We start from the raw sequence: 16,594 nt of genomic DNA, 5'->3' as shown, positions 1-16,594 counted from the left end.
TATTAGAAAATGTATGACAGCGAAAGATGAAAGTTTTCTGTGGAATTTTTTTTTAATTTTTCAACTTTCTTGTGTTGTGTCGCTAGCCTGCGTGACCACATCTACATGTTGACTATATTCCATATATTATATTAATTTCAGATGTTGTAAAAATACTATATCTTAAATATGACTTAAAATATATTTGACTGTGATTGAACACCTTTAAATTGGGCCTCTGTCTCTTTAAAAACTCCTGCTCTTTCTGAAACTCCCCCTTCAGGATGTCTGTTAACCCTTTAACGTTTTTACCAGAGTTTCACTGAGAAGTAGCTCCTATAATGAGCTCAGCTGATGCTTATCTCCACCTGGTGTTTGCTAATTGCTGCTGGCTAGTCTGAAGGAGCTGAGTAAGTCCCGCAGTGTGAGCCGAAACCTTGGTATGTTGGAAACTGCAGCTCGTAGGAGGAGTTTCCTCCATGGAGGCGGGGCTAGGTCCACTCAGCCGTTTTGTAGCTGAATAGTTGCCATGGAGATTAAAAGATTTCTCAAACATGCCTGAAAGAATCAAGGGAAGACTCCAGATATGTTCTTGGTGAACATTATGAACTCAAAAAAGCTAAAGGTATCAATTAGAAGGAATACTCTGTTGAACAGATTAGATGGTACTGGATCTGGAAGTTTTTTTTTTATAACTCAGAGAACTCAGCAGTGTAAAAACTGACTCACTGTGATAAAATACTGACGGGTCACAGGCTTGTACATCTCCATCTTTGCTACCAAAACATCCCGGTTGGCACGACGACCGGAGAAGAGTTGAAACCTGTACTGAATGTTCAGGAACCTCTCATCTTCCCACCGGAGCTCCAGAGTTGACAGTGATAAATGAAGCACTGCAGTTAATGTCTGGCTGGGGGGAGAATGGGGGAGTCTACACACACACACACACACACGCACGCACACGCACACGCACACGCACACACACACACACACAAGATTGCCTACACCGTGCTGCAATTAAATCTACAAAGTAACCTCCCCCCGCCGCCCCCTCTGCCTACGTCTCTCTCTGATTGCCTGGTTTCTCCATCTCTCTCCTCCTCACGTTCCCATCATCCTCCATTTACCCCCCTGTTCGTTTTTTTCTCTCAATCTGAGCTTCTCAATCAGCTGCTCTGATTGCTGTCTTTGTTTTTATTACTGTCCGTCACGACAGCCATCAGTGTTATCCTTATTGCTCTGTGTGTTTGCCTCGCAGCGTATGGGAAAAACTCAAGGAAGTTGCGGCAAGCCAGTTTATGCAAATTGTTAAATTGCAGTCGCACCATGGAAATATTTAACATAGGAATTCAATTGCTGCAAAAATTAAAATATATTTTCAGCTTGGTGATTTATGCAAATCACACGGACAGATAATAATTAAAAAATCATTGCAAGCTGAGCTAATGGAAACGAGTTGTAATTTTTACCTTTCTGTTATTAATGAACATTACGTCATCCTTCTTTGTATTTCATAACTACTGTGACTTCATAAAAAGCAGGTTTCCATACACACTTGTGAGTACATATGCAATATTTTTTGCACATTTTGAAGCAATTCTTTTAATAAGTAAAGAAAGAATATTTCATAATAGTGCAGATATGCATATTCTTTTTACAGCACAGAGAGCTGTAATGTTTTGTGGATGAACCAAACCAGGTTTCAATCAACATTCTGTTTTTGCACATTTTTAAGTATCACTTTTAAAAAGGTTATTAGAAACAGCAAAATTCAAAATGATTTCCTCAATTTCACAAAATGGTTTGGTGATGTATTTCCCTTTTGACACTTTGTCACAAAAAAGGAAAGAAAAGGGAGATATTTATATTATTACACTTCTTTCTGTTCCTTTTCATCCATGATTTTGTTTAGCTGTTACATAAATTATTCATATTTACTACTGAGTGAATGAAATAAAAAATAAAATGAAATAAAATTTCATCAGGTGTGGCTGTAATAAGGAAGATACAGTTACAAGCTAGTATGAACATATAGCTGGACAATAAATCAATCACAATATATAATCAGATGCTCAATATCAATAGAAAATACATCTGATGGAATATTTAATAATTTCACTTAACTCCGATCCAGAACTGCACAGCATTCTGGGAGATGTAGGCAGAGGAAAAGCTTTAGACGCTCAACCTCTCACTGCTAGCTAAGCTAGGTTGGTGGAATCAACTAACTCTCTCACTCCCTGGTTACCTAGCAACTCAATCATTCTTTGGTTACCTAGCAACACGTAACCAGCAGTTTAAGGTTTCACCACTGTGCCTCTTCTGCTTAAAAATTAAAAAACAACAACAGCGTGGAGTGAAAACTGTAGATAAACCAGGAAAGATCATGTCAGCAGTTTGGCAGTATTTCAGAAATTTAAAACAAAAACAATTAATCAATAATTATTGATACTGACTGAAATGGAACACTTATATCATGATACGTCTTTTTCAGTCATATTGTCCAGCCCTGCACGAACCAAACATCTCAGGAAAATGGAGGCACAGAAGTTTGCTATGCAAGAACTTTTTCTGTAAATGTGTTTCCATCTTCCCTTCTTCTGTACAAACATAAACACCTCAAGTGAGCATATAAACTTTTTTTGTGAAATTGTTGAAGTTTTTCTTTAGTTCTATTCAGTTTAAATGGAAGCTTTAACGGCTAACTTCACAAACAAATAAAAGAAAAAAAGAGTTGAAATACAAAAAAACACTTTTTTCCACTTCGAGTAAATATTAGATGTGAATCTTCCTGTCGATTCATTTCTGATTTTTAGGGTCACAATTCAATTCAGAAACCTTTTTTTTTATATTCAAACAGTTTAAACTATGTGACTGATAAAAAGACAAGGCAGTGTAAACAAATCAATTAATACTTTACCAAATTCAGTCAGTTTATATTTAATCAGAATTAGGTTTGTACATAAAATCCTTAAAATCCCGGAATTAGGGTACCTTAGCTGCCTGGCTTTTTCTTAAGTAAAACAAATATCAAAGAGTATTTTGTTTGATAATATCCAAAGAAAATATTCCAGCATAATATTACTATGCTAGAAACACAACGTAAAAAATACCAAAGAATTATTCAAAATATAATTTTATAAAGATTATTCCAGAGTTAGGAATTGCGATTCTCATTAAAATAAATTTTTTCCCTGCACCTCTAGAAAATATATTAAATATTACACAGTGGATTAAATGATAGCATTGTTTTCTTTGTCAATGTTCAAATCTGATCACATTTACCAACTGCATGAAATGTCTTTCTTATATATTTGCTGCAAAATGAATGATTACTGGCACCAAATTTTAGTATTTTCCTAGTTTACTGTCCTTTACTTCATCTTTCTTAAACCCTGAAAACAGCTGACTGATGGCTGTGAGTGTAGTTAGAGTGGAGGTGGGGGTTAATAAGCCTCCACAGGGCCTTTCTGCAGTGTGTGAGTGTGTGTGCGGGTGTGTGTGTGCGTGTGTGTGTGTGAGAAAGAGAGAGAGAGAGAGCTTCCCTACGGGTTCGACTCAATCGATTGCTCACAGCCATTAGTCGTGAGACAGTGTGCGGTGCAGAGAATCGGACTTAATGCACTTTGCACTGGCAGACTGATTGGACCCTTTCAGACCTCTATGTGTTATAGTAATGGCTTTTTGCATTCACACTTTCTTTAAGTGGATGCTGTGGAAAATGTTGACGGCTGCAGCGAGACAGAGCTGCGATGCATGTGGAATATTTCACTACACAGGCTGTAACTCACACATGAAATGTGATTGTTTATAGCAGAACGACAGAATCATAATGCTGGAAATAAATCTGCAACACAAATTTAGAGCATCTATAAATCACAGACAGCTGCTGTAATTCACATCATTACATATTCCTTTAAGAAAAGGTTATTTCTGCATTTCTTAACTGTTAAAACTGGAGGTGATTTGGGAGTCGAAGTAACTCTTAACCCAACTCCTCCATATCAATTTCTCCCTGATTTTCTGCGACCGCTGCCTTTTTCAGGTAAGATAATGACCGCTCATAAATACTTCACACAAGCACTAATTGGCAATTTGAGCATATTTCAACTGAAATATGCTTCATCATATGGAAAGTTTAGATATTTACAAAAGACTTTGTATGAGAAGATTATCTATGCAAACACTTCAACAACGACCGACCTTGCAGCCTGAGTCTTTTTGCTTCTCTTCATCTTTTCCCTTCCCTCCATCTGTGCCAATCTGCAGGCCGTCCTCATCCATTATGCCTCTCACATTCACCCCTAAACACTTGTCATTTTTCCTGTCAAGGTTATCAGGGCAGTGTCGACAACAACGAGCCGCGCTGATGAAATCTTGCACAAAGAGAGGCTCATTTGTCCACAAGAATCCATCTGTGTTGTTGTGGAAACGGCACTGATAAATGCAGACGGACTGAAGCGAGGAAGCAACAGCCTGATAAGACTGAAGATACTTAATATGTACAAGAAACACGACTGTCAAAACTGATCCAGGTTGGCAGGAAAAATCTGACTTGAGTCCCGACATCCAAGCAAATCAGCGGATTTTCACTAACAAGCAAATGTTTAATGATATAAACGGTGCAAACAAATTAAGAAATGGCATCAACAACTACGATGCTGCATGTTTGACAGCTTTGATTGTGTGCAGATGTAGCTGCTCTGGGTCCTTCATGTGGAAACAGGAAAACATCTGGCTTCACCGAGCTTTCAGCTGTCACACTGTGAGCTGCCAGGAAGATACTTTTTATTTTTTAACAAAACTGCACTGAAATCTCTCAATACCATGCCAATATTTACAAAAAAAGATCCTCAAAAAACAGCAAAAATGACACTAAAACAAGCCTCCCGCTGCCCACAAGCACATCAGCTAATGAAGGGACTCTGCTGCACCAGCAGCCAGATGTCTGAACATCTGCATCAAGCTGTGATGAAGGAGACTCACTCTTCTTCATTAGTCTTTTGTCCATCTGTATATAAAGGTGGGGAGACTTTGCAGGCCAGCATAACATATCACATGCAATTAAATATAAAGTTAATTCCAAAGAATTTTGCTGGACGATAAATTGTCCCAGAAATTATTGCGATAAACGATGACATTGTTATTTTAAGTCCATTTTTAATAATAATAATAGCATAATCATGCGACTGCAACTTCTTCAAACATCAAAAAACATTTAAAATATCCAAAATAAACCAACTAAACAACCTAAACAATAATTATTGAAATTGATTTTAAGGACTCTGCAACCAAAACTGCAGAGATTCTCACAACTGAATTACTAATCATTCAGTTCAGACGGGAGAAACAGGCTAAAGTTTGGACATTTGTAGAAAAAAGAAAAGTGCAAACTAATTTTGTTTAGTTATGTGTCAAATGTTTTTCAAAATATCAGCTTTTCAGCGATATCAATGGCAATTATCAAGTTTATTTCAATTTATAACGCAATTAACTGAGTTATTGGTTCTTGTGACAGGTGGTTGTTATTTAATCGTGTTATAAATTAAAACAAACAATTTCTATTTGAACAATTTATGTTTTTTTATTTTCTTTCTTTCTATCAAAAACTGCATAATAAAAGTCTTTTAGTCTTTCAACAAGCCTTTTTATGAAGGGAAATTTATTGTTTCTGTTGTTTATTTGATTAAAATAACTTCCAATTCCAGTGTTAAATGTTGATTAGAATTTAAAATTTATTGATCTTTCAGAATATGTTCTCGCATTGTTCCTTAAAATGGGTTCTTCAAAACAACAATATTACAGTTTATCCCAATAACTTCTAGGCCGATTTATCATCCAGCAAATTTTTTTATCATAACTGGACTGTTGACAGGTTTACTTTATACATCATTTAATTCCCTTGTAACCAGTTGAACCTTTAATGTGGAAACTAAACTGTGAAGTCATGAAAAAGTATCTTACCAGGTTTTGATACAGAAAACACTGAGGATTCCACACCACTGATCCCAGTATACGTACGTCTCTGTTCAGAACAGGAGAGCATCAAAAGCACCAAACTTACTTTAAAGACGCGACAGGAATTGATGCCGTAAAATCTAGAAATCTCCACTTTTGGCCTGCTTTCTCTCTTCTCGCTCTGCTGCTTTTCGATGCGTTTTCCATTTTAAACTTGGACACCAGCAGTATTCCCAGTAGTTTGGTGACTGACCCAAACCTCTTGCTTGGTGTGAGGCTGGCCTTCTTCTGGCTCCGACTGGCCTTTCTGTGGTTTAGCACTGTCCAGGAAAAAAACAACCAGTATAAAATCTGTTGTTTTGCTGTTGTCCTCCAAAACCCAATCACGTCCAACGGCCCCGAATCTGACTTGTGAAGAAGAAGGAAAAAAAGAACAAAAAAAGCAGAAAAATATCTTCTTTTGTCTTTGCCTCCCAAATCCCAGAAGTTCAGTTTCCAGTCGATTCAGTTAAAATATGGATTTTTTTTTGCTTGTTTTTTCGTCACAGATGCTGAAATTGTCCCCGTGCTTCACCACAACCACCATGCCTGGACGTTTCCTGATTTCCTCTGGCGCTGCAGCCCTAAACCAGACAGACAAAAGAAAGGAAGCCCTGCCAAGTCTCTCTACTGCAGGCATAGGCTTTTCCTTTCCCCTCCACTCCCTCGTGCTTTCTTCTGTTCCCCAGAAGCGTTGGCGAAGCTCCAGCAAGTCTGCCATGCTGCCTGAACCTTCCCGTCCGTCCCGATCGTCGTTTTGCTGTGGACCCCCGCCCTGCTAACCCCTTCGCTCCCACAGCCTCCTTCTCCAGTCCAACCCCTTCCAAACCGGCCAAAGTAGTCCAAGAACTTCACTCGGTGTTTAGTTGTTGATTAAATCTGAAAACGCTCAAACATTTTAGCACAACGATAATCAGATCTTAAGTCTCGGATACAGCTGAGTCAACACTCCATTCACCAGACAACCTTTATATTTACTGCTTGTAAGTAAAAGCCAGCATAAAGGGCAGGGAGTGTGTGCTTCTGTGTGTCCTGGGCCCTTCATTCAGTGCCAGAGCAGACCTATTCATCATGTGCCAAGGCTCAGCGCCCTCACTTGTACTGAAGAGGGGGCATCTTGGTGCCAACTGCCCTCACTGCCAACTTAGTGCTGCTGTCGGCCTGTATATGCACACAGAAAGCTCCCTATCTCACAAACACACACACACTGCCAGCCATGTTTATTGGCACCACCGGTAAAGATATGGTTAAAGTCTTAGCATATCTTTTATTGCAGCAGCATAATCTCACTCTGAAAAGATTCACTAACCTTAAAAGTGGGTGAATTTATTCACTGTTTGCATGTTTTATATAAAAATATGCGGTGATGACTGTTTTCACAAAATTCAAGCCTTTATTTAATTTATATATATCTGTATTTTCAACTTACCAAATTGTCTAGGAACTGGTAAGGATTTATCTGCAAACTTATATTTCTCTGGGGTATAAATATGATGCCACACACAGATTACTAGAGACTAAAAATCTATTTTTTTGGTGGCCAACGCTCAAGTTGGCTTTGACATGAAACGAAAGATGAAATCAGAGATGCTGTGGCACTATTTCTCATCCTGAGGAAGCTGAACGAAATGTAGCTCACCTTGCCAATATTTAACAGTGTCCTGTTAGAACACAGATTGGTGTTGTTAAAAAAAAGTAACTATTTTACACATTAGTGATTTTGATTTTATATTTTTGACATTTGTGAAACTAATCTAAAGACATGAATACAACACAGACAGAACTCTACTACATTATTTTTTATGTGGTTTGCAACTACCAACAATTATATTTCTAAAAGTTTAAAAATATATTCCGGAAACAATTGCTAAAAACGTCATAAAAGGCAGCTTTCTGGTTCAGTTGAATAAGTTCTTGCTAGGCGTTTCCCTCCCCAATATGGCGGATCTAACGACGTATTACAACAAAAACCGGGGCTGTTGAACCGAAGTACGCATGCGTACACTACAGCAGGTGCTGCTAACTGACAAAAACATCTTTTAGGACTTTTTACCGTAATTTGTAAGCCCGGTCACAGTTTACGATTCTACAGACATTATTTACTGCCAAGAACCTCGCGAATTAAACACCATAAACAGTTAATTTCGGATCAAGAGGCTTGAAAACAAGTGAAGTTTGGTTAAAGCTAGCTCAGACTTACCGGAGACTTTGATGCTGTCAGCCCGGCCAGGTAGCGCTGTCTCTGGGGTTGGCATCTGTGTTTTGGAGGCCATGTCTCCCATTCTACTGTTGATAAAGTGACGCCAAACCAAACGCAGCCTGGAGGAGGAGACCATTGAAACCAGAGCAGTTAGTTACCCACAGAGCTGCATAACAGCTAGCTTACCTAACGTTACCACGGAGCTGATGTAACAGGGGTGCAGCGCTGTTACACAACAGTCAACACAAACACGGCTCTCCGTTACTTATATAAACTTAGAAAAACTGAATAAATTCTTGGAACTATAACTATGACAGAAAATACTTCGTCTCAGAGACAGAAGTTGTTATTTCTAACTAATTCCTCTTTCTGTGAAGAAATAATTTTATATTTACGTTGTAGGAGGAACAAAACGGTAATTTCTTACGTGAATTAATATTTTTTGTTAAATTAATGTTACAGAAATTTAGTCAAATAAACAACTAGATGACTAATATAAAATAACGGACTGGGTGGGGGGAGGATCTAAAATAAAAATATATTCAAAACTTCTTTTCAGATTCAATGTAATTTTTCCAGTTTCAAAGCTTTTTTTCAGTTTTTTTTTTTTTTTTTAGTTTGAAATTATTTTTTAAGTTTCAATTTTTTTAACAAACCCTCTGGCCCCTATTAAGCTCCATAAATACCTTTTTTAAAAGTTATTTTCAAAACGGACTCTTAATCTTAAAATTGAGCCTCATCAGAAAGCATTTTCTAAGATATTGATTGTATTTCCGAGAACTGATACCCAGGAAGGAGATAAAGCCGGTTCAGTCAGCACCAAGCAGAACCAGTGAGTCAACTGGTTTCCTGTTTACTAGGAGAAAGATAGAAATAGACAGATGATGTGCCATATGGAAGAACGCAGGAGGAACGCTGCTTGTGCTGAAAAAATGTTCCTATTGGTGTCTGATGATGTCTGTATGAAAGGTGAGAATTGTCAATAATTCAGCAGGAGCAAAGCCGCTAATATCACCACACAGGAGAGTTGTGGTTTTTTCTGCATCACAAACTCATAATAATTGAGTTTGTTATAAAGACCACAACCAAAAGCTTTTAGATAATAAAACATCAACACTAAATGGTTGATCTGGTTTGGTGGTTTTGAACTTAAAACCTCCATTCACACAAATTGTGATTCTCAAGTCCTCATATGGAAGCAAAACACTAAAAAATGATTGGTTTTAAGGAGGATATTAAATGACATCAGCCTTTATTAATCTTAATTTCATAAATAGTAAAAGTGACAAAGTAAAACCATTTCAAAGGAATGAAAAATATATTAACAGTTTATAAATCAGACATGTTTAATGCTTTAACTTGCTCTCTAAATAATAGATTTAAGATGTTCGTTTTTCTTTATTTTTTGATGTAGTACTTGTGATGAACTTCTTTCTTATTCAAATTTAACTACCTGGATCCCACCTAGTTCAATTTTGGCATCAAGAGGGAGAAAAGGATCCAAAATGATTATATTACCACAATTAACTGAGCTTAAAAAGGTGGAAATGAGATACAGATTATTTACTGCTTACATGTGCATAAATGCATAAATACATAATTCTCCTCCAGCGTATTAGGGACATTGTAGATAAAAAAAGGGGAGTAAATTTCCCCCAAAACCTTTTCTTTTTAGAAAAAACAAACATTTCTGAGCTTAAAATATCAAAAAGTGACTAGAAAACAAAATGTAGAAATTTTTAGATGAATCTCAGAAATTCCTTAGAAAAAACAAGGAATTTTCTGAGCTTGAAATGTCAAAAATGTTCTAGAATAAAACTTGGAAATTTCTGAGTTTCAAAATCCAACAATTTTTAACTTTTGAAACTCTGAAAGACAAGAGGAAAGCCCGACTACCTTGCTGCAAAACTGGAAAAGTGATGGAAATAAGACAGACCTTGACATCCAAATCTTACAACCTGAGATCACTTCATGATGTCTTACTGCTACAATCTTTCTTATTTAAAGGAAAACACATTTTGGTTTTAATGAGACCTAAATCTCTCACCCCGGTGTTTCTGGGGTGAATAATATTTCCACCATATTGGCGCCCCCTCTATGCAGCGCCCCTATGCTGCCCATACAGTGGATTCCCACTTTTTCCGCCACCATGTGCACTTATCCAGAGTCAGATCTTCAAGTAGCCTGGTCAAATATCCGTTTTAAAACAAGTGGAAAGCTGAAAAATGTGAAAACTGAGGATTGTTTCAGAAAAAAGACAGATCTTTGACATCCAGATCTTAAAACCTTTCATGAAGTTCTACTGTTACAATCTTTCTTATTTAAAGAAGTCATTTCGGTTTAATGATATATAAATCCCCAGTGTTCTTCACTAGGAATAATTTGTCCACTATTGTGTGGCGCCCTTCTAACGCAGCGCCGTTATGTCGCATATGTAGCGCATATGCTGCTTATCCAGAGTCATGAGCAGATCTTCAAGTAGCCTGGTCAAATATCCTTTAAAAAAACAAATAGAAAGCTGAAAACTGTGAAAACTGAGGATTTTGTCAGAAAAAAGATTCTTGACATCCAGACCTCACAGCTCATGACGATGAGTGACGGTAATTATCTAAATGTGAGACTGAATCATGTTCACAGCGGCCATATTTTGGGGAAAGAAAAAAAAAACTTTGCGTGTTTAATATTTCCGGAAACCATCTGGATTAACCTAAATTATGGTCAGGTGGGGTGAGCCAGATGCTTTCACTCGGCCTTTCCTCCCCCTTCCTGAGGAGGATGAGGATGTGAAAACCTGCCTTCATCTGACTCCCTCTCTCTCAGAGGACCACCCCTCCCCTCTCCTCTCTCCTCTCCATCTGACTGCGCCCGACTTCTTTCCCTCCATCCTGCCACAGAGCTCCGCGGACTGCACCCAGCGCGCCGAGGAGGGAAGCGACATTTTCAGCTTCTGCATGTCTTCTTCTTCTTCTACTTCTTCCTCTTCTTCTTGACTCTGGACTATGTCTGCTTAGCGATCTCCTCTGGAGGGTAAAACTCTTCATCTGCAGAGGGGAGGACGGTGTGATCTCTGCATCCCCCGCATCACCATCATCATCATCACCATCATCACCATCATCCCTCCGCATCCCTCCATGGAGAGGATTAAATCCCGCAGAAGCCGGTCGCTTTTTGTTTTTTAGTGAAAACGCGCCGTTTATTCTGCTCCTTGCTTTTGGAAGGTATTGTTCGGTTTTGCGTTTATTTGAAACTGAAATTGACGCTTTTAGTGCGTTTATTTGCAAAAGCCGCAGTGTGCTGTCGCGCTCTGCGGAACTGCTTCCTCTCCTTGTGATAAAAATCATTTAATATGATAAAAGCGACATTTATCTCCTTAAGAGGCCATGATGTAATGTGATGCTCTGACGAGAGAGGATAGTCATTTTTAGAGATGTTTTGCAAATATTCCGTTTCTGTTTGATTACTGCATATTAAAATTGGTTAATAGTGGCTTCAAACCTCTCAGCCGACCCCCACAAAGAAGCCCATCCTCCCCCCTCTGCTCCCCCTCTGCGTTTTTAGCCTACATGAGCTATCTGGGTCATTTGCATTTCTGCGTTTAATGAGGCTGCAGATGGCTCCGTTTCTTTTCATTTCTACCTGAGAGCCGCTGAGCTGCACTGATGCACCTCTCATCTCTTTTCTGCATCATTTTCTTCCTTTTTTTTTATTTGGAGCTGACATGATGTGTGAACTGATGCGGGATGATGGGTAGAGCTGCAGCCGCAGCTTCCACCCCTGCAGCAGTGCTGTATAAGAACGCACATTATGGCTGCTGGATAATGGAGGGTAATGCTCTGAATGTCCGCAGTGCTGCTGCTACTGCTGCTTAAAGGACCATACCGGCGTTTTTAAACCGGATCTGGCAACATTAAATACACATACCGGGCATGCATTGCATTTTAAAATAACGTAATGCGTCTTTCCGCTCTGCCAGTAAGCCATTATTAGTTTCCACTGTGGGATCAAAATCAATTTGTAGAGATTTTACACCTGCAGCAGACAGACAATCAATTTCAGAGAGCATTAGATCCATACTGGCAACTCTGGAACTGCTTTTTTGTTTTGGTTTTGTTTTATTGCATTTAAATGTAAATGCAAATTTTTACAGAAAACAATCATCATTTTAATCTCTCTAAATGTTAAAAATGTGAGGCAAATTGCAGCGTTTTGTTTGACTAGAAGTAAAATGAACATTTCATGGATTATTGGGCGATCGGTGAAACTGTTTGGAGGTCAGATCAAAAACAAATTTAAAACAGGAACATTTCAGTTTTTATGTGAACTGTAGAGGTCAGAGCTCATTAGATTAAACCTTTTCAGGGTAATAATGGACCTCAAAGCATTTAATGCATTCAGAGAATCTGAACCTGTGTGACAAGTAGAGCTTGAATCACACAAAATTATCACCATTTTATCATAGATCCTTAAAAGTGAATGAACATTATACATTAAAAAAAACATTTAGCCAGTATTTTTGGCCTAAGCAGTGACTAAACAGCTCAAATTCTTTAGAATCATGACGTATTATAAGAGCTGCATGTGCAAATCAAAAATCTTTGATGTGTTGAGGCTGATTTTGGTTAAAGGCGGTCAAGTAAAAATATAAATGTGAGCTGAATGTCCTGGAAATGCTAAATGTATGCAGGAAATGGTTAAAAATGGCTGAAGTGATGGAGGACTTTGGGTTTTCTCTCCTCGTGTTCACAGCGGACCTTGATTTAAATGTCCATACAATTAAGGCACGCGGTGAATGCCAAGAGAGGGACCGAAAATCAACAACCGCAGAAATATACAAACTAAACATCCACTTTAACGCAACAAATGGATGCAGTACCACCCCAAACCACTAGATGGCGTGCTCATTTTACTCAACTGAAGCGTTGATTTTTTTTTTTTTTTTTAGCATTTCACTCATTAATTTAGGGAAAAAACAAAACTTTTAGTTAATTTGAAGGTTAAGCTACTAATAAACAGTGAAGAAGAATAGAGGCAGTGCTAATTTGTGTACTTATAAAATTTGCATATCTAATGAGGAGATGCTGCAGAGTAACATTTAATCAATTAACAGATACTAAATGTTTTCTTTTAATTCATATTTTGAGGAAATTATTTTTTGGGGGGGAAAAACTTAACTAACAAAAATTGCTGTGTGCTTCTGTGGTGTTTTACGATCACAGCGCCCTCAAGTGGTCGGTCTGGACAACTGAATTTTATTTTAAAGCACCACCATAAATGACAAAGGTTTCTTATTTTAATTCAAAACTTAGTGTTGCTTTAAATACTAACAAGTAAATTTAAATATTCTTGCAGGACAAAAACTAAAAAAATGTAAACAGCAAATATAAAAAATTGCTGTAAATTGTAAAATGTAGCTGCCTTTGTTATTCCGATAAATACAATTTACCTGCAGGAGTTTTCTTACAGTTTGTTTCGCGATAATAATCTGGATTATTTTATGAGAATTAAGAGGCTGGAAAGGGAAAAGAACAAAAGAAAAATAAATTTTTAGTCAAAAATACACAACTGAATTAAATTATTTGTGAGTTTCAATATTTTTCCTGTACTTCATGAGATAGTTTAAGTGCAAAGGCAACAAAATGGGAGTAAGAAGTGATGAAAAGGCGACACATCGGCACAAAATGGCGGGAGAAATTTGGTATCGTTCAGTTGCACATAAATTGCATCTCGAAGTGCCAGAATGTGCAATATATTTCCTCGATGAATCTCTAAGTCAATGCAGAAACATTCTAGTCTTTTATGTTTCATGGATTAACTATGCTTAACACAGATTAACACATTGTAACCAGCTGAATTAGGCTGATACAGGGTGAATGTTGGCAGTCGCTCCGTTTCACGCAGCTTTAAAGTCGGCTTGCCAAACTGGAAAATGCTTGGATTTGAATCCATTTGAGCTGAAAATTGAGGAGTTAAATCCCCTGGTTTGTTGGACTGGAGACATTTGGAGGTAAAACCATGATGGAAACGTCAAGATGGCAACTATTTTGGTTATTTTGACGGCCAGTGAGGTGAATTAAGGCGAGGGAAGTAGAAAAGGACTAAATTAATACTCGTACAGTTGGAGCTTGTTGCCTCAGCCGCTCTGCTTTCACATCCGTTCTCCATCAGAACCATCTCTGTTTGGGTTTCTGCTCTGTTGCATCCCTCTTACATCAGCCTCCTAAATCCAGAGAAATACGCCATAATTCGTCATCCAAGAATAACGAACTGCAGCCCTGCAGGTCAGCAGAGATTTGCTTAATCGTCTGTAAGCGAGACAAAAAGCTGTGACAAATAACCAATGTAAACTAATTTCTGTCAAAATAAAAATAAAATAAAAACTACTCAACACAGAGCCAGTTGGATTATGAGCTGCAGGAATCCTTAATAATTCATTTTTTACTTTGCATTCATGTTTATGTTGCTTTTCTTCAGAGCTGCAGAGAATAAAGTTTCCTAATGGAAAAATTACAAAGAGTGAAGAGGCTGCAGAAAACTCCAGTTTAAAGATAAATTAAAAAAAAAAACAAATTCACCCATCCATCTTCAGTACTTATGTAAACTATGAGTAGATAGTGAAGGATATGTTTAGTAGGTGAGCAGGAAATCCAAGTTATTACCCTGTAATGCATTTTCCTCAAACACTTGCAGACTTGAATATTGATCGCGGATGTGCAGGAGAGGCTCTGCTGGGAAACGAGGTAAAAACGATTATTATGTTTACATGGGGCAATTCACGACTCCACCGTATTACCCTTGGTTCTATCAGATTACTTGGACAAATTCTGTGCTTAAAACAAGAAATATACTCAAAATATTGTGAAAAAAAATGTAAAACCATCCTTTATGCTCTTTCTTTGATAAACGTTGCTGCACGAAGCAATTTTACACATTAATGACGCACAAGAAGGATATAAAAAAGTTATTTCACTTTGTATACAAAATAATCAAAATGTTCCATCACCACATTATAAAAACCTGAAGAAAATTACATGTTTATATTTTGAATTTACAGTTTTCAGATTGATTTCTCTTGTTGATTGTTTTTCTGTGTATGGATTTTATCTCTCAATAAAGCACCATAATGTTTTGACTTATAAGTAAAATAAACAAATCTGAAAACTTGTTTTCTGTCTTTTGTTCTTGTTTCATAAGAGAATTTACTGTTTCATGTAAAAACAAACTGATTGTGCAGTTTGGTTTTAGAAAATATTGTTTACATTTTTACTGTAAATACAACAGGAAACCAGACTTTTAAAAGTCCAGATTATTGGACGGTCACAGCTTCTAGTGCAAACGTTAATATGCATCAGTATGAGGATGTTTTATTACAGTTTTTACTTTTTATTTGTCCTCTGACAGCTCAAAGTGAACATTTCTGGTTTATGTGGGTTGTGGTAATAAACTGAATCAATAACAGCTCTCTCCAAATATTTCCCCTGCATTAGAACCGAATCAGCAGCTAAAATGTTCCTCTGTGTCTGAGCCAAATGAATGTGAAAACATTTGACTAATAGTGCCTTCTAACTTTATATCAGCATTTTGAATTATCTTCCAACTATCCCAAGTAGCATTGACTTGGAGAAAAATTTTTGTGAAAAACTGAATCTTTTAGCTGCTTCCATTCACTGCAGACAAGTTTTACAGTTATTGATATATAAATTATTGGTGATAACTTCTTCTACTTTGATGTAGTTCAACCTTCACAGGAAAAACATTTATTACATTTTTTGCTCAAAAACAACACCCATGATAGTGTGAAAAAGTGGGACTTTTAGCTACTTCCTTCACTACAGCTATGTATAACAATCATCTATATATCTTTATATACATTTTTTGTTTATGGTGTCAAGAGAATCCAGTATCTTGATTTAAGATTATTACAACAGATAAAGGCAGAAAAGCTTAAAATCTTTTTTTATTTAGACATTTTTAAACAAAATACATTCCGTAGGAAACATGTAGTAAAGGCATAACCGGCTTCAAAAACACACATTCACAGAAAAAGGAACATTTCAGTCTGCGTACATCAAATAAAACCGATCTGCACTGATAAATAAAACCAAACTGCAGCTTTACAACATAAACAGAACTTTATTTAAATTTAGATGACAACCTTTGGCTTTATCAGCTGTGCCATCCTGAGAGAAAGTCAAAGACACCACAGAAAAGATATAAAGATGTTCGATATTGTGTCAAATAAGATGAAACGTATGAAAATATTTATCAGTACTTTATATTGTCTTTTTTATTTTTTTATTTTTTTTTTTACAAATTTTCTAGTGTAAAGAATTCACTTGAATATAAATTATTTTGACAAACTAATGGCTAAATACTGTAAGATATTGTGTAAGAGGAAACTAAATTAGAGCTATACCAAGT

At 37.1% G+C, this 16,594-nt stretch overlaps 1 protein-coding gene and 1 long non-coding RNA gene across 5 annotated transcripts in view; one reads left to right on the top strand and one right to left on the bottom strand.

Moving 5' to 3' along the window:
* msraa (methionine sulfoxide reductase Aa) overlaps nucleotides 1–8,427 on the bottom strand; it is a 33,550-nt gene extending 25,123 nt beyond the window's left edge. Inside the window, exon 1 of one of the 4 annotated variants that reach the window (XM_016664905.1) lies at nucleotides 8,177–8,427. In XM_016664905.1, the coding sequence (XP_016520391.1) occupies nucleotides 8,177–8,312 (136 nt within the window). In that variant the 5' untranslated portion in view covers nucleotides 8,313–8,427. Of the gene's footprint in view, nucleotides 1–5,943; nucleotides 6,038–8,176 lie in introns of those variants that run through there. The other 3 variants (XM_016664907.1, XM_007540237.2, XM_016664906.1) reach the window with 3 other exon arrangements.
* Nucleotides 8,428–10,017: 1,590 nt separating this feature from the next.
* LOC107834125 (uncharacterized) lies at nucleotides 10,018–15,033 on the top strand. The gene is made up of 2 exons (XR_001659910.1): nucleotides 10,018–10,342; nucleotides 10,637–15,033. It is a non-coding gene; the product is annotated as an uncharacterized LOC107834125 (long non-coding RNA).
* The last annotated feature ends 1,561 nt before the right edge of the window (nucleotides 15,034–16,594 follow it).

This window comes from Poecilia formosa, unplaced genomic scaffold, assembly GCF_000485575.1.
Source record: "Poecilia formosa unplaced genomic scaffold, Poecilia_formosa-5.1.2 Scaffold526, whole genome shotgun sequence".
Lineage (NCBI taxonomy): Eukaryota > Metazoa > Chordata > Actinopteri > Cyprinodontiformes > Poeciliidae > Poecilia > Poecilia formosa.
The sequence above is the reverse complement of the archived record's forward strand: the minus strand, read 5'-3'. Positions and strand labels throughout refer to the sequence as shown.